Source organism: Fundulus heteroclitus, chromosome 14 (genome assembly GCF_011125445.2).
Source record: "Fundulus heteroclitus isolate FHET01 chromosome 14, MU-UCD_Fhet_4.1, whole genome shotgun sequence".
NCBI classification, from domain to species: Eukaryota; Metazoa; Chordata; class Actinopteri; order Cyprinodontiformes; family Fundulidae; genus Fundulus; species Fundulus heteroclitus.
In genome coordinates this window covers 18,633,642-18,652,552 of record NC_046374.1, presented here as the reverse complement: position 1 = coordinate 18,652,552, position 18,911 = coordinate 18,633,642, and the positions used below count along the sequence as shown (strand labels likewise).

The following is an 18,911-nucleotide window of genomic DNA, read 5'->3' as shown; positions in this document are numbered from 1 at the left end:
TGTGATCTAGAGGGGGGCAGGGTGTGAAAAGCCTCCTTTGCATCCAAGGAGACGTCACCAAAATGAGTTGCTCTTGGACTCCTGAGGGTATTGTTGTGGAGCAACAATAACAAAGAATGTAGGACAAAGCATTGCATTTCCACTGTATATGGGGCTCAAAGTGGGAGCATGATTTGCATGCATTAGAAGTTTGCATGCACAGCGAGCAAGCAGAAACTATTAAGGAGTGTGCACGCACTCTGGTGTTACGTCAGCAAGTCACAATGGTTAATATGTGGGACAACCGATAGGTAAGATGATCCCTGGAACTCAAAGCTGAAAAAGATCGTCCACTATAGCTTTAAATAAAATTTAATGACATATAAGCTAATTTTCCTCTCCATATGGGCCAGATACTGGTGTTAAGCCATAAGACAGTTTTAAAAAAATATGTTATATAAATAGCTAAAATGTCACATATTCCAGTTCTTCCACTGCTTCCTCCTGCTTGATGGAGTGTAAAAAAACTCAGTTGTGCACCACCCCAATCTGTTGCTGAAAGATCACTACTAAAAAATAAACACACATTTACCCATTTGGAAATATTTCAGGTGGCCGAATCATGATGTAGCGGCATTTTCAATTTTTAAAAATTTTCAAAAGTACATTTAACATGTTCAGAGCATTGTTTAAACTTGAAGACAAACGTTTGCAAATTTCCAAGCTCATCTATCAATGTTTAAAATTTTAAATATACAAGATGAAAGAGTGACTACTTTGTCCAGATCCATCACATTAAAATAGGAAATGAAGTATCTAAAGTTTGAAATGTAACCAAAAAGGGAAAAAGCCAAGGGCGAAGAATACTTTTGAAAAGCGCTGTATAATAAATGAATGGCTGATTTGAATACAGCTTATATTAGATATATTTGCACATTAGAGAGGGTTCTACTTTTAAATTTATCTTTAGCTGTCACTGCAGGGAGTCTATGAATTTTAAAGATCAAATAGCAATAGCCACCACGTTGACACCAGAACATAGCTCTTTTACTATATATATATATATATATATATATATATATATATATATATATATATATATATATATAGCTCTGGTACAATGATTTAAAGTGTGTCATTAATGTCAGAAAATGTACAAACTGCAGATGGTTAATTAATCTATATAACATGCTTCCTTGGATAGCCTCTCTGCTGTTTGGCTCTTGAGAGCAGAGAAGGTTCAGGAAAAAAAACACAGAATTACAAACCAAAACCTGAAAAAGGCCAGTAGGAAGGCTCTTAAAGTAAAAACTGAGGCGGTGGAGGCAGTGGGTCACACCAAGGAAGAACAAGGAAAGGCAGAGCAGAAAGTGAGGATCAAAGTATGCCGGAAACACCTAAAATGGCAAGACCAAAATATATGAAATAAAAACTATATCGTTTTTTTAAATTGCACGCCTTTCTTGGCAGAAATTCTCACATATATGGCGGTAAAATCTAAAGAATGCTCTACATCATTCTTTCAGTATCTCACAGTATTTTCTCGGACTGGTGAATAAATACAACAAAATAAAATGATACGATCAGCATAAAAAACATAGATTTTTCTGCATATTATATTAATTTACATTTTCACAAATAAAAAGTGAATACGAACTACAACTTCCCATGACGCTCACTCCGTGGGAGCTTTGAATTTGTTTCTCTGCAATGAGACGGTCACGTCTAGGGGTGATGGGAGACAATGACACGTAATTTAACCTTTTCTTACTGCAACGATCCTCACATACTGTAAAGGTGCCATCATTGCATTGCCTCTCCTAGAATTTCATAGCAAATATCTTTAGTGACGGGCAGGGTCAGTTCTTCACCAATGGCTTCTTAGCCTTAGCAACGCGGTTAGCCACCAAGTAAAACGCTATCAGTGCATTTGTCGACATGACTCTGATATGACTGAGTCATAGATGTATGTGACAGAGCGAATCCAGCCACTTTTCAAAATAAAACACTGTTTAGACTAAGATAAGCGATAAAAATGTTTAATAATTTATTATTTATTATTTCTGTGGGGCCTGGTACCCGGTACCGGTTTGTGGCCCAGAATTTGGGGACCCCTGCTCTACATTATAAAATATGGATACAATCCAAATGCAATTTCTATTCTGTCTGGCATGCTTTCAACTTTGGATTTTGAGCTTATCCAAAGCTTGAACTGCCAAAAACCGCGATTCCAAGGGTGAAGGGTGAACAAGCAAGCTGCTTGCCAGACCCCACACAATTTCTGTATCTTATTTTCTCTCCTCGTGTGCTCCCAATAATCACAAGTGTAAAACAGTTTGACCCCTGCACAATTGAAGGTCGGGCTTCTTGAACTTTGCTGGGCAACACAAGTCGACCCCTTCGACCCCAAATGCGCAGCCACCTGATTTCCCTGGAGTCCTAAACAAAAACTCATTTGATGACCTCTCAACTGATCTCCATCCTCCTCCACAGCTAGATTCAAATCCTCCCTTTGTCCTCTAAATTTATTTTTGTTTATATTGCTTTCTTTAATCTTGTTTTTTTTTTCTGGAAATCTCATATCTCTAAACACACACACACTTACATATATATTGAATTTATGTTCCTTTATCTGTCCAATTATTTCTGCATCTTACATATTTAGTAATCAAAGAACAATGTGGAATAAACCACTTCTGTCACGTTTTGTGAAAGGTTTCTGGCAGCTGTAGCTATTTCTATGTGCTTAGCTTTGGCTAAATTTGAAACGGTCTTCATTAATATTTCAAATGCACTTCAGCCGGTGGTGAAAGGTTGTTATATCCAGAGACGCTGTTAGCATACTCAACGTTCTTGTTTTTCCTGTAGTTGTCGGCGTTGTTTACAGGAAATGGATTGAACAGTAATTACAGGATGTTGACGACGATCTTCCAAAAGAATCTGTGTTTTCAAACTTAAACGAGTAAAAGAGTAAAAGAAGTGATGCTGCCGGTGTTTATCTGACACACGGGGAATTGAGAGTAAACGTAATATTTGTGTTGGCTTCTACCTTGAAAGAACAAGTGATATATTGTTTATATTATTCTGCCTCTTGTTATCTGCTGTCTTTAAACCTCCCATTTGAATTTTGCTTCATTTTCTCTAAAAAGGTTTAATATCTCTTAATTAGCCCCCAGTTTTTAAACATTTTATTTTAACTTCCAATGTACAGTAGCGATCAGAAATTGTATTAACTTGTTTTGGGCTTTATATATATATATATATATATATATATATATATATATATATATATATATATATATATATATGTGCACAAAAGTTAAGCACAGCACAAACTTGATAAGTAAATTGGACTGACTGACTTGCCTGAAATTTTACTGCACTTCTTTTAGTCTTATTGACCACTCAAAGCACTTTACACTTTCACCCAAATGCACTCACTATCACTAACACATAGTGAGTGTGATACGGAGATCGGCTGGCAACTTAGGGTTAAGTACCTTGCCCAGGAACATATTGACATGTGACAGAATTGAACCCACAATTGCAGGATGCTTACTCTACCCACAGAGCCACACTTGCTCTTCTTCGTCTGGATGAAGTGAGGATTTCAGTTATTCCTTTACTCATTTGCTCTTTTAAAGGCGGCTGCCTTCATGGAAAGCTTGTTTTAAACTGTGTTGTTTTCTGTTAGCCTGATTTCGTATTCTCCAAATCAATTTTGAGATGGTCCAGTGGGAACTCTTGACTTTGTCCAACTTTCAAACACGTGGCTGTTCAATTGAGGTGAAGCAGAAGAACTTTAGATCTCATACACTTTTCACTACTTCTTCATCTTTATGAAAACCCCAGTAGGACTGGCAGTAAAACAGACCCACAGTGCTCCTTGGGGTAAAATCATTGCCTCAATACCTCCAAACATGTCTTATGAGTCCAAACAGCAACTTTTCTGTCTGGCTTCACCGTAATACTTTTCTCCAGAAGGCGTATGTCTGGTCTTTCTGTGCATCTGTAAATTGCAGCTCTTGAAGGTGTTTTGGAGAAAAGGGTTCATCTTCTTCAACAGCGATGTAAAAGGCAAACTGGTATTTTTAAGTGGGTTCCAGTTGTTCGCAGGCTGGAGCCCTGTTGATTCCTGTTTTTCTCTGAACATCCCATCCAGTTAACCTTCACCTGGGGTTGTGACGTATCAGAGTAAGTTGTCCTGATGTACGACTGTATGAAATTGTTTAAATACTTTTCTTAATGTGTATCAATCTACAGTTCTCCTCTTTGGATCCTCACAAATGTGCCAAAAGTTTCTAGTTTTTATACATAGGGGACATTAGCCATTATTTTCTCATCTGCCTTCAAACATGTGGCTGAGCTACTTTACATTTTTGATCCTAATAGTTTAACAATGTCAGTCCACCCCGTAGTGCTATACCAGCTTCAAAGCCTCTGGGTGTTTATTGACGTATGGGAGCGATGTTGGATGAGAAGAACTGGCTCACAGTCTCCCCTCTAATCCACCCCAAAGGTGTTCTGTTGGGTTCGGGTCAGGGTTCTGTCAAGGTTGGTCAAGCTCTTCCACATGAAGCTCATCCATGTTTTTATGGGCTTTGCTTTGCACACTGGAGAGCAGTCATGTTGGAACTTCCTAAGATGTTCCCTCAAAGGTGAGAGACATTAAAGAGTTCCTTTCACAGAAACTAAGGGGCCAAGTCCAACTCCTGAAGAACAGATCCCACACCACAATCTCCTCTGCACCCAACTTTGCACTTTGACATAATGAAGTCAGGCAGGTTTTGGTGTCCTGGCTTCTGCCAAACCTAAACTCCCATCGGATTTCCAGACAGAGAGGCATAATTTGTCACTAAATGACATGTCTCCAATTATCTAGAGCAGTAGATCCCAAACCATTCAGCCTGTGACCCCCAAAATACCAGTGTGAGAGACTGTCGACCACATCTTCACGAGTGGGATAAAACCTTTTTTGGAACTTACAAGAATAAAGCAATATTTTTGTAAGAACTCTTACAAAAAAGTGCAGCCTTCCTCCTGCATTAAAATGAGGAATGTAGAGGTTCTTGTAAAGTTATACCTTGATATGGATTTCGCAAATAAGGAAATGCTAAATATTTTTAGCACGTCAGCATCAAATAACTTCACGTCCCCCACTTTGGGATCCCCTGTTCTAGAGTCCAGCAGTAAAAGTGTTGGGCTTGACACTCCTGTGGCCATGTAAGTGATTTGAACACCTGAATTCAATGATGTGGCGTGGTGAAACAAAATCTTTGACAGTACAAGTTTAAACCATTATCATCATCATCATCATCATTACAGTTGCTCCTATAATTAGTATTGTAACATATCCACAAATTATCAGTTGATTAGATTAGAAAATAATGTTGAGAATAAAGGTAGGGTGAAGTGGAATAGAGAAAAAAAAGCATTTGCATAGTGATGGAAAACTCCGGTACATATTCCTTTGTGTTTAAAGACGAAATTCTCTTTGCTTGTTATTTTTCCGTCAAGCAGAGCCACGGCTTTCAAATTATCTCATCTCATCCGAGCATGAGTCAGGCTCAGTTAACGTACTTGTGTGTTTAGCTGTCTTTTCAGGTGGACTTTTTTTTCCTGTTGTGTGCATTTACCAACGTGTCATTTCACCTAGCGTCTCTTCTTTTGTTCAGGGGGGGAGATTCGGCTGGCGGAACGGAGATCATGAAGACGGACGACGCTGTCACACCGGGACGGTGTTTGTCGCAATGCGAGCATTTTCCTCCGCTCCATTATCATTACCGTCGCTGATGTTATTGTTACAACAGCCATCTCAGGAAGTTGTTGAGCTGCTGAGGCCGAAAGGCAGAAAAGTGAAATGGGAAAAACGGAAGAAATTGGAATTCAAGAAGCGGCGTGTGTGTTGTATAATATCTGCATTTACGGATAATTGGGAGCATGGGGTATGACTGCTGTGCATTCAGAATTTTGTTATTTATTTTGGTTTTACTACCGCACATGTGGCCACATTAAAAGAACAATCAAGCCTAGGGAACAATCGTTTCGATTCACAAGCTGCAAAAGCCATGAGCTGTAATCAAATGCAAAGCATCAGATCCAATTACGTATAAAATGGTATAAGCATGTTTTAGTTACGGCACAAACACAATAGTCAAAGTCGAGGTTCCACACGCCAACGCCGTCCCTCCGCTCCGCTGTCTCATTCGGCTGTCCTTTAGGACGCTGGAGCAGGTGTGATAAATGCTACCGTTTAAATCAAAGCCCTCCGCTGTCTCCCTCCTCACCCCTCTGGGGAGAAACAGGATGCCTCCATGCAGATTGATATCAGGAGGCATAGCCATCCCCTGCAAGCTCTGACTGATGGTCTGTCTGGATAAAAAATGAACTTTATACCCAGCATTCTGGTTATGATTCATGTGGCTCCCCTTGCATCCACACAGACCCTCACTACAGTACATGCTCTCTGGAAACAGTGCATTTTATCATATATAGAGCTGCGCTGCCTGCCTACATCAAGAAAAAGTGTTGCCATTCGCTATGTTACATTAATCTAGCACAAATTTTCCAGACGCTGAGCCAAACAATATCACTTTCATTAAAAAAAAAAATCTAAATCAATTTAATATACAGCACCATAACAAATTAAATATCATTGAAAGTTATATTTATTGCAGTAATCCAATTTATAAAGACAAACTCACTTATTATATAGATTTATTGCACACATAATTACACCAAGCTCTCTTTTTTGTTAGTTTTGATGATTGCAGCCGATGAAAACACAAAATTCAGTTACCAGAAGATTGGAATCCTATGTAAAACCAATAAAAAAAGATTTAAATACAGATTTGCTTTGTTATAGCATACCCAGTCATAGGGTAGATTGTTAACTCGGAAGTTGTATACCTGGTCTCCTAGTCTCAACAAGAAGAGTAAGCAACAAAACCTTCAGTGATTATTGATAAAAGCTCATAGAGCAGTATAGAGTATCTAAGTGCACTAATGGAAAGTTTAATGTAAGGAATATGTGTGTAAGAAAAAAAGCACACATAACAGGGAGAATAGTAGATTGGACAGTTTTTGGGAGATTCACAAGGTGTGTAGTGGCAGCCGCCAGACACAGACCTGTTCAGAGGATGACGACAACTGTTGCATTTGTTGTGTTAAGGGACTCCATATTTCAGAGATACCCGGGGTGTTTTGCCTGGCTAAAGGCTAGTTCACACAGCAGGATGATTTGCCCGAGTTTTAGCCCGATCTTCCCTTTCCGACAGACCCCGACTATCGGGTGGCTCATAAGCTAATCTTTAGAGCTATTCCAGCCATGTGTATGGTGTGTTAAGAGTTATCGGGTCCGCTCAGTAGACAGTTAGGAACAAATCAGGGATATTCAGGGATTTTCAACCCCCAGGGTTGCTCCCTGAGGACAAACGAGCCTGTTGACTGTGACATCTAGCCAATCAGAAAGCGAGGTGAGGGAATCCCCGAGTGGGAAAAAAAACCCTCACCTCCATATCATAGTGCAGCAAATGTTCGCTCTGTCTCCACTCCCTTAACCAACGGCTTTTCTTTTTGCAACATTTTTTTTTCTCTTAAATTTAGTCCACAAACTTTCACCATCGTTCTTCCTCGTCGCCCATGTTTATTTACTCTGAACTTACGTTTGATCTTGAGAGGTTATGCAAAATTTCCCGTCTGACATCTGAATGATCCTGGGGGAAATCTGTGCGTGTGTGATGTGTTGTGTTTGCCGTCTGACCGGACACCACGCACTGCACGAGCAAACCTCTTCTACCTACGATTTTTTATAGTCAATCTGTGTTGACGCTCAGGATTTAAGAATTGGCCTACTGTTTTAAAATCTTGCTGTGTGAACCAGTCTTAAGGAGGAAATGGGCTGGACTGCTATTGTGGCCAAAAGTCCAATATTGGAAATGAAGGTTCCTGACTCCTAATGTCAGTGAATGATGGTTTGAGGAGCCATGTCATTAGCTGGTGTTGATCCTGTACGTTTCACCAAGTCTACGGTCTGATCAGCCATACACTAGATCATTTTAGAGTAACTGTGCTTTCTTCTTCTGACAAGCTTAATGGAGATGTTCATAAAATTTTCTTGGAGGACTTGGTAAAATATATTGCTCTGTGAGGAATGTAGCTGGGAAACAGATAAGTTTCACTTTTCAAACTGAATTACATATATGGATAACTTTTTATAAAATCAAGTTATTCAAATGCACCTGTAGCATGAAAACTATTAGAGCATCTTTGAAATCTTTGCATTCGTGTCATTATTGGCAGAGATTTTGATTCAACCTCAAAGATGTGTTCAACCAACGTTCCCATTTGGTCCATCCGCCCCTCCATACCATCATGAGTGACAGGCAGACGGGGCGTTAGGGTCACATTACTCATAGTTAGCATTCTGTTCCTCTTCTTTCCTGCACTAACAACATGGTGAAGCATTGCACTTTGTGCTCAAAACGAGAGAAGGTAGTGTGGGAGGCGGTGGCGCAAAAATGTACAACATAGCCCCAGCTTTGGACTCCAATTAATTTGCCATTTGAAAGGGGGAAAAAAAAAAGATGTTGTGCAAATTGTAACGTCTCACTTTAGCAGCCTATAGAAGACGAGTGCCACCTGATTCAGAAGGCGACAACATATTTTCACATGGTCACAAACCCTCTGTGGGGGTTCTGATCTTCCTTTCTCTTTTTGCAAAACAAGTCGAAGATGTTGAGTCGTCATGTTCAGTCATAATTTTTGGGGAGGAGTCGCAGTGACTAAGTAAGCCCTTTTCAGCCGAGTTTTCAACATCAGTGGGAAAGCATTCCTGGAAGGACACACTATTAAAAAGTCAGCGAGCTAAGGCTATAAAAGGAATTTAGAAGAACATATCATTAAAAGCTTATGCAGAATTTTTTTAACTAGTTAACTGTTGCACCAAAAATAGACAAATGGCATTATAGTGCATTTTTAAACAAAACACTGGAGCTGCGTGACAGCTATTATTTAGAAGCTTAAGATGTAGATAAACCTGAAAAGTAGATGGAGGAAATACTTGTTAAAGGTTGTTACTCAGAGGCCAGAGTAACATAACAATACTGCAGTGTGACATTAAAAATCAGCCAGAATGAGGATGATCTTTGGGGAAGTCCTCAGTGTGCTCTTGATTACATGTGATGTAGGGTAAAAGTGCCTTGAATGTTTTGACTATCCGCAGCGCTTTCATACATGCTTTGTTGTGGTGGCATCGAGTTAGGATCATAGGTGCTGCGTGGAAGAGCCTGGTACAATGCTCTCTGGCAGGTTAAAATTACTGCACAGGGTGGCAATTATGCTAGGTGACGTGAAACCACAACAGTGTTTCCCCCTACACAATGAGGCTGAAACTGATAGTGGAGGTGCAAAAGCCTAAAAAACTTCACAGATTTTAATGCTGAGAAAACATTGTAATGCAGGAATTTTATAGACCTACATTAGTGCAGAAACGCTGAAGACCTATATTAGTACACCTAATGTAGGTCCAATGTGCATTACCAATGTGAAAATTCTGGCTGGATGTTTTTGGCACTTTAAGTTAATTATACATTTTTTCATCACAGTTCTGTAATTAGACTCATATTTTAGTACTAATGATACACCAGGGCCCCTTCACATCTCCTGTGCACAGAAAACACATATTTCCCTAACTGACTTTTCATGTAAACCCAAGTTGGTGGACTGTGAACTCTATTGCCATTTACAAAACATTAAGCATTAAAAAAAGAAAAGATAAAGACGCAGACAACCACACTGTATTTAATTGAGATCCATGGATTTAGCGAGGCTTTCAGTCATTTCACATCCACTGAAAGTTTTTTCTCTAGTGCACCAGCCACTGTGCTGATCGAACCACCATGTGTGGGTGTGTGTGGGTGCCGCACAAAGCAGGCTCTCTCCTGTCTTCCTTCCATGGCAGAGAAAGTGGAGGAGCCTAATCTGCTCAGGCCATTAACCTATAAAAATTATTTTGTTGCGATCAAAAGTCTGCGGTACTGTACTTAAAAATCCTGCTCGTCGTTCTTGCCATGCCGGAGGCAAAAATGTACTCATAAAACTCTAACTTTTAACTGCACGAGGCAAACTTTGGAGCAGATATATCAGTCTTGTTTCCCTCTCCACTTCTGTCACAACCCCCACACCACTGCGGTCCTTGCGCAGGCGGAAAGAAGCCGTGCTTGAATTTCATTCATTTATACGAACAGGAGTAGAATACAGTAGAGCCAAGTGGTGCGAGGGACAGCGTAAAAGGACTAAGGAGATATAATACCATCAACAAGTCCAGCTGTGTATTGTCCATCCTTTTTCTCCAGAGTCCGGATGAATGGCAGGATACAGATACAGCTTCTCTACCTTTGTCTGTTTGACCCATGCAGTATTTTTGCCCCACCTGCTGGACCAGACCGGTAATGCAGTTTTCCCTCACAATTTACGTCATTGGGCTGTTTTACATAAATGGTCCACAGCAAATGGAAACACATCCAATTTAAAAGCCTCAGTCTTTGGTTTGCCGTGGGAAACCAAAGCCCGGGGCTGAGAATGGAAAAGGGGCTTATGTTACCTGTCGTGGCAGCAGTGCGACAGAATGACTGGGAAAGTAGCGAGAAGAAGATAACCCGAGTAGTAGTAGAGCGCAGTAGCGTCATGATTGCCTAAACATTGAAATTAGGTTTTCCAAGTTTGTCATCATCCATTTGAACAGTGGTGAAACTCCTAAAGACCGTAGGGTAGCCTTTTCCTGTTGTGATGGGGGTCTTACATACTATACTGGAAATTAAAACTGTAAAACAAAACTCTCTTGACATAAGAACTTGAAAGTGACATCTAGTTCTGATGTCTCTCAGGATTTATGACACACATCACACCCCAACAGCTTGGAGAACCAACTGCAAGGTTACAGTCAATCACAAGCATGTTCTGGTGAAACACAAACCCTTGGAGAAGGAAAAAAAAAGCAACCCCAGCAATATATGAAACCAGACGCATTTGTCTTCGATGAAAAGGTATTGAAACTATAAAACACTTCTGTTAGAGACTAATAAAAGGCCACAAGAAGCACACAGAGATTGAATAAGGTGAAAAAAATCATAAACAAATATTGATCTAAGGCTAGCTTCCATATAAGTAAAGTGATGGGATTTATTTCAAGTCCATTCATGAAAAGAACACATAATTATATTTGCCTAAGAGTGAACATGCTCTGCAGCAGATGTTAAATGTCAGAGCAGAACACGTGCCCAAAGTGCAGCAAAGCACTTTAGACAGAGTGTTTTAATATCAAGTTCACCCATAATAGATTTACTATTTCCCCCACTCTGGCTGACACATCCTGGCAGCTCATCGATTGAGATATTCCACTCTGGAAACCAAACAGACAGAGATTGAGGTACTTACCCTAATGAGACCTCCACTCCTGCTGAGCTCTTTTGTGAGACCATATTGAACGGGCACAGGGTATACATGTACCTGCAGAGGAAATAGAAAGCAAAATGCACCTACTAAATGAGATGGTACAGATGGTCTTACTTTTATGTGCAATAACCTTTTTTTTCACTCAGATACGCTCAGTTGATTTCCTCTATTTTAAGACTTCCATGAAAGAAAAAATGCTGGCATTTGTGGATATTACTGGCAGATTGTAGCCCCACCATGGATGTTCAGCATGTCTAGAAATGCCAGCTAGTATACAACATAATATAACAACATATTATAGTAATAGTAATAGTAGTAATAATATCACTACTATATAGTAATAATATCACTACTATATAGTAATACTATATAATAATATTACTATTACTATTACTAACATAGTTTTCTCTCTGCTGGATTTGGTTACACATCTGATTGAAATTATCCCTGGAAATAATTGGTATAAATAATAAAGCCATCATATTAAAAAGTTTCTTCCAGTTTCTGTAATGTTTTAAATGCACATGTAGCAGCCAGTAGTGACAGAATTATATTAAAACACCAATTTCCACTACCTCTACTAAGCTTGAAAGTCTCTCCAGCAACTTTTTATCTCGTCTTTCCTGCCCACGATTTTAAGGCTTTTTCTTAAACCTTATTGTCGAATCAAATTGGCAGCTCCACTAAAAACCAGGGGACCTACTAAGGCCTTGACCTAGTGTCATAAATGCTACTGGAGCTAAACTGATGATGGCCGCAACCAAAAAGCTTCAGCACAAACAACGTCCAAATCTGTATGTATGTAATCTCAATTCATTTAAAAGCCTGCAAATGATGACTAAATTGTCTGGCATTGGTTGCAAAACCTTTGACGGAACAGTGCAAGTACATTCTGTGCTTCTGCTGGCTGACGTTTCTGGAATATGCTCAAACTCCTCCAAATGAGCAACTCAGTGAGAGAGAAACCTCTGGAAGCTCACACACAACTTTCAGTAACTTTAAGGCTAAATCCTGGGGTGCTACACACACAGAACAGCCACCATGCTCCATTGCTAACACAGTACAAAAACATGCACATGCATGCGTGCCAAATTATGGATTAATGAGTTAATCTAAAGTTAACTGATCCTATCGATCAACTAATGATTAATTGATAAGCAGCCATTTTCATAATAACCTGGGTTTCCGTTGTATCAACAGGGTCTTTCCATAACATGAAGGGCTACATTTTTTTTAACAATATGCTAAATTTAAAAAAACTCAGTATTTTAACACTTTCTTTGTGCCAGCTGTATCAAATACTAATGGAATTAACAAAAACATTTGATTTTCTCACATATTATTAAACATAAAATATAACATAACAGAAACCTATATTGGGGTTGCTGTATAAAAAGAAACAGATGAATACAATAAAATAAGTGAAACACGTATAATCCCCCTCAAACAGAAAGATGTAAAACTATCATTTAAAGACAGTGGACCATTTAACTTAAATGTTAACTCAAAAAACCCCATAAATGAAACTACTTAAAATATCCCCGAAAGGGTTAATAATACAATCAATAGTGCTGGCAACTGAACACTAACCCCCAGATTCCACATCATAGATGTTTTTGTATTTATATGCAATGTCACCTAGCGGCTATGTCGCAAAACTATGAGGAGGAAAACACGTTATAAACAATTATAAGTTTCAATCACTTCATTGTCGGTCCACCGATCTCAGGTCTTTTTCAATGTGTGAGAGTGAGGACTGAGAAGGCCATAGAAAAAAGTTGTGTTTCTGTGTGACAACCTAATTTTGGGTGGATTTGGTCATATATTCTGGATCCTTTTCCTGCTGAGTGATCCAATGATGAAGCTTATAATGACAAGCTGTCTAACAGGGTTCCCAGCGTTTTTAGAACCACAGCATCACGGCTCTTCCACCACATTAAAAAGCATGATGTTACTTTCCACATTCTCATCCTTTGTTTCTTACCATACCAAGCTGAAGTTGACAAAAAGCTCAATTATAATCTCATATGACCAAAGCTTACTGCTTAAATTAAAGTCCCATTAGATTTGAGCAAACTGCATGTTTAAATTTGTAGTGGTAGCAGAAAAATAGGCCATTTGGCATCTGGTGGTTGGTATAGAAACCTGATGATCCCAAGATGCTCCAGTTCCGATACCATCATGCTTATGGTCTGTGGTTTTCAGCAAAAATAATTGGCAATCAATGTCACCTCGTATTTATACTCCAGGGAAGCCATGCATCAGTAGAAGCTTTTAAAACTCTGATCAATCTGAAAAAGAAAAGATATTAAAATTTATTTTATATTTATCAAAGGGATTGCTTGCAGTCCATGTGATCGCACCATTGACGATTTTGTTAAAAACAATCACTCCTAACATGCAATTTCTCCCCATTTAAAAAATGTACTCAATTTAAAGCTTGATTTTTTTCCCCCAGTGTAATAATATGCTGCTGGATAAAGGCCATGCTTGTTTTAGGCCTTTTCGGCCATCTTTGTCAGGGGTATCAACCAATGTGGTTTTGGAGTGGCCTGGCCTGGCCTATGTCCAATTGAGATGAAGTGATGTGCCCTTAAACAGGCCGTTCATGCTCGACAAACCACACTTAGAGGTTATACTGATGGGTTTCCAAAGCATATGCACACTACTGTTTGTTTCCAGTGGTACTGAGTTGGTTTGTATACTAATATAACATTAATGAATAAAGAAATGTAAAGAAATATTAAGCAAGTTTAAACATGGGTCTAATTGTAACCTTTTACAGCAAATGAATTGTACACATTAATATGTTATAGCTATATATTTTTCTTTAAACTGGATTTTTAGGAGCTTACACAAAGGCTGGTATCAATAACTACTGCTACTTAAACGAATAAACTCTTCAACCTTAAAACAACCTACAAGAACCATAAAGGAGAGTTAACATTTAACTGTGTATTTTCTGGGGTGGTTTAAAATCCAATTGTATGTCAGGAGGTTTGCTGATGTTGTGAAAAACTAGCACTGATCTGTAATAAGAGCTGTAAGCATCAGATAAAAAGTGTGTGTAAACAGGAATTTTTCTTTACTTAACGGTTACCCCATGAGAGAGAGAGAATGGCGTGGAGCTACCAATTATCCCACCACCCGCAGTTCTTCCACTTGGGCAAAGACAAATCTAGAGGAGTTAACACTTAGCTGAAGCCATCGCTAATGTACTTGGTGCTGGGGAGTTGAGGCACGATCACTCAGCCCACAAGCAAACTGATCAAAGACCTTGACGGAGAAGCTGACAGGGTAAAAGGCAGCCGGGCTGTTTTCATTGACACTTGAACCATTACACAGACTTCCACGAAAGAACAATGGGATGCTTGGGCTGCTAATATGAGGGAAAGAGAAAGAGACAGAATGAGTGAGAAAGGAAGGAAGGAGGTGAAAAAAAGTGGTTGCAGCGTATATATATGTGGGTTTGGAAGTGTGAGAGGGATCCACAGCGGTGTAAGAGATGGGAATAAATGCTGAGCCTCAGAAACAGAAGAATATTAGAGACATATGTGGCTGGTTTTATCATTCCTATTTACTAATTTCATAGCATTAAAGGCTTTCTTGAACAATAATCAACAATAGTTAACGAAAGAGGCAGGAAATACAGTGCCAATGTTTCTTAATTTTATTTTGTCTGATGATTATCTGGACAAAATAGTCCAAGTTGGTCAGGAGAGCTAAAGAATAAATATAAATAAAATCAGAAAATTGGCATGCGCATATGTATCTATTCCATTTGCTATGAAGCTCCTAAAAAAGTTCTGATGCAACCAATTACCTTCAAACCTCACATAATTGGTTAAATTATATCACATGATCTGTCAGTATAAACACGTCTTTTCTGAAGGTTTGCTGAAGTTTTTTTTTTGCCCCATTTGTTGTTTGCTTCACATTAAAAGCAATCCATCTTCAAAGTTGTAGACATGTTCTGCAAATGAAATGGTGCAAACGCTGAAACGATCCTTTTTGATTCCACTTTGTCAGGCACCAAAACATGGAAAATGCCAAGGCGGTGAATACTTTTTTAAAGCCACTGAATGTGTTCAACTACCGTATTTTACGGACTATGAGGCGCACTTAAAATCCTTAAGTTTTCTCAAAAATTGATGGTACGCCTAATAATGCAGTATGCCTTATATATGATTATAGTTGTGCTTATTAACTGATTTAATGTGGTACAGTGTAAGTAACAACTTTGGTTAGCAATGAAGCCGCTTCGCCAAATGGATATTAGGAGCATTACGGTACACTGTGTCACCACCTGATCAGACCACAGAGCTGTCTACAAGACTGCCTGACTGTAATGTATAAACCAGAAGTGCATTCATGTAAAGGTACCCACATACTTTGCACATTCAGGTACGTGTCAAGCTATAAACTTCTCAGAGGTAAGAAGTCTTTACAGAAAAACTGTTTTATATGTGACACTGAGCTTGATACACTGCTTGGAACTGAGAGCTTGACCTGTTTGTTTAGTTTGGTTAATAATTATACAAATTATTAAATGGGAACTTAAGAGGGCTGAAAGGTAATTTCCAAGAGAGTCAGTTGATCCTTATGGAAAAACAATAGACATAAAATAATGTGTCGTATCCTATTTTCACAAAAATATGTAATTTTTTTGTATCTTAAATACGTCACAGGATTCATTCCATTTGTAAAGCAGGTGGTTCAGCAACAATAAACATCCTCATCTGAGCCCTAAGACAGATGGCACCTGGTGATCAGAGACACGGCGAGTAGCGGAAAAGGGATGTAACGCAATGAAAAAAGCTTATTAATAGGTCCCAGAAGGGAGTACTCTCTTTATCTGCAACTCCTTTTACCCCTCTCTTTCAAACTCACTCATACCCTGCATCCATCCCTTTCCACTTGTGACAAGCTATCAATGCACTAAGAAACAATACAATCTTTGTGAAATCTAACCTTGGACCCTTAAATGCTTGACTCCATCTGGGTAAGGCAAAAAAAAAAAAAAAAAAAACATCAAAGTGTTGCTGGGGATGAAAAGAGAAACAAAAAGCTAGAAAAGATTACAAATGTCAATATGGACATGCCGACCGAGGTGCGTGTTGGTTAGCTGTCCGTTGGCGAGACAGACCCTTCTGCCATCTGTGTTACATAAAGGGACATGGCAGAAAGGTCAAACATGTGCAATTTATACAAACTGTCCCCTGCTATCCTTAGCAGTGAGCAGAACGCAGCACAAAGGGGGTAAATATCAGCTAAGATGGACGGGTGGGTGACAAAGGCTTTGAGGAGAAAAGACTGACAGCAGCGGGGAAAAAAAAAAAATAAGACCGGGGAACAGCAAAAGGAGAACAAAGACAAAGACAGAGGGAAGGGCGAGACTGAAGGATAAAAAGAAATAAAAGTGCGCAAAAAGGGAGTGGGAGGGAATCCGAGTGTGCTGCTGGTGATGCTGCGCGTATGAATCACCAACTGCACAGACTGAAAATATGACAGATGATTATGTGCAACAAGAGGGACACTGGGTGGATGATACAAAGGATATTAAAGACAGAAAGGCGAGGGGATGAAACACAGTGGGTCATTTATTAAATCTTTAGTAATAATCAGGAGCGTCAGATAAAAACGACAAGGGCGATCTTTCCATTCAAGTGCTGAACTCCACTTTCGTGTCTTTTTCCATCCCCCCCCCCTCCTCCATGTTTGATTTGTCACTGTCTGACAACGCTGCTCTGACACTTGCCATAATAGGTTGCTACCACTGTGTCAATCTTTGGTAGGTGTGTTGGAGCTGACAGTACACAGCCAGAGAATAAATATCTTAGATGCAACCTCCAAGGCCCTCAGGCAGTATTTCATACCCCGGTGAGTTGGACGGCCGGCTGAAGTCCCCAGCAGAACCGCTGAGGGCTAAGATTTTCTGGAGCAAAACTACTTTATTCCTCTACTCTTCCGTGTTTAAATAAACAGAGTAAATACATAGAAAGACAAAGGCTTAAAGCTGTTAAATTAACTTCATTTTAATGTATCTATAGTGTATTTATTAATTGTACATTATTTTTTTCTTATGTTGTAAAATCTCTCATTCCTATATTTTGTTTTTTTTTATATATTCATGACCTTTGCGTGATTCTCTAGGCTTTCATTTTGCCCATCAATCTGCTGCTGGTACCCCTAAATTCCTCCGCTGAGGGACAATAAAGGACATTTCTACTAGATTCTTACAACCATATAGAACACAAGATTTAAAGTTTAATTTAGGACAGCCAGTAAGACATCACACAACAGAAACTTTGCCAGTGTCACAACATAGTCCAGTGAAAAAAACACATCAGCTGTTACAGAGTATTTTCCTTTTTTTCTACACTTAAATGCTTCAGATCATTAAAGAAACAATGATAACCTGAGTTAACGTACAAAAGCAGTTGTCAAAGGATGAGTTAAGGGAAGAAAAGCTATTCAAACCAACCAGATTCAATGTGAAAACGTAATAGTCGCTTTTGTTAAATCATGAATCAACTGTGATCAACCACAAAAGCTGAGTTCTGTCTCACTAGTCACAACCAGGCCTGACTACTGCCAGACCTGGACAATCAAGAAAATATCAGAACATGACAGCACCTGTCTTACAACACAAAGTAGGCTAAAGGATTTCAATAAGCACGACATCAAACTATCTACGCATCACACACATGACCAAGAGAAAGAGAAGATTATAAACCAAGTCATTGATTTTAGGGTTAGGGTTAGGAAGCCATTTCTAAAGCTTTAGGACTGCAGTACATCACAGCAAGAGCCATCAAAACATGTAGAAGACATGGAACAGCGGCATGCCTTCATAGAATGGGTAAGCAGACATTTTGTCAAATGATGTGTTTTGACAAAATACATTTCTCTTATAAACCTAAAGCAGTCAAAAGTTATTGTACACTGAGCATTACTGAATAAATATTATACACTATATTAGCAAAAGTATTACACATAAACACACACACACACCTTCAACTCATTTAGGAAAGCTATCCTAATTTTTACGAGTGTGTTTATGGGAGTTGTTGACCATTCGTCCAGAAGGTCAGACATTGAATAAGAGGGCCTAGTTTGGAGTCTCAGCTCTAATTTTCCCCCCAGATTTTATATCAGGTTAAGGTCAGTCTAGGTCAGTCATGTTCTTTCACCCCCAAGTTGTGCAGCTGTGTTATTATGGACCTTGATTTGTGCAAAGGTGCATTTTCAAGTAGGAAAAAGACGGTGCCACCCCCAAACTGTTCCCAGGAGCATTCAATTATCCAAAAGGTCTTGGTATCCTTTCACTGGACGTAAGAAGCTAAGCCCAGCTCCTAGGAAATCATCCCCATGTATTAATCCCCTCCTCACGAAACGTTACACTTGACCCAGTGAAGTCAGGCGCAGATCTGGCAACTGCTAAACCACGACTGGTCCATTGGAGCATCTGCATTAGA

The 18,911-nt window shown here is 39.2% G+C and overlaps 1 protein-coding gene across 3 annotated transcripts in view; it reads right to left on the bottom strand.

The window, feature by feature from the left end:
* LOC105936193 (glucosidase 2 subunit beta) overlaps positions 1 to 18,911 on the bottom strand; it is a 222,567-nt gene that overhangs the window by 22,418 nt on the left and 181,238 nt on the right. For all 3 annotated transcript variants that reach the window (XM_012876905.3, XM_012876912.3, XM_021323747.2), the window contains one exon: positions 11,416 to 11,487. In XM_012876905.3, the coding sequence (XP_012732359.1) occupies positions 11,416 to 11,487 (72 nt within the window). The remainder of the gene's footprint in view (positions 1 to 11,415; positions 11,488 to 18,911) is intronic.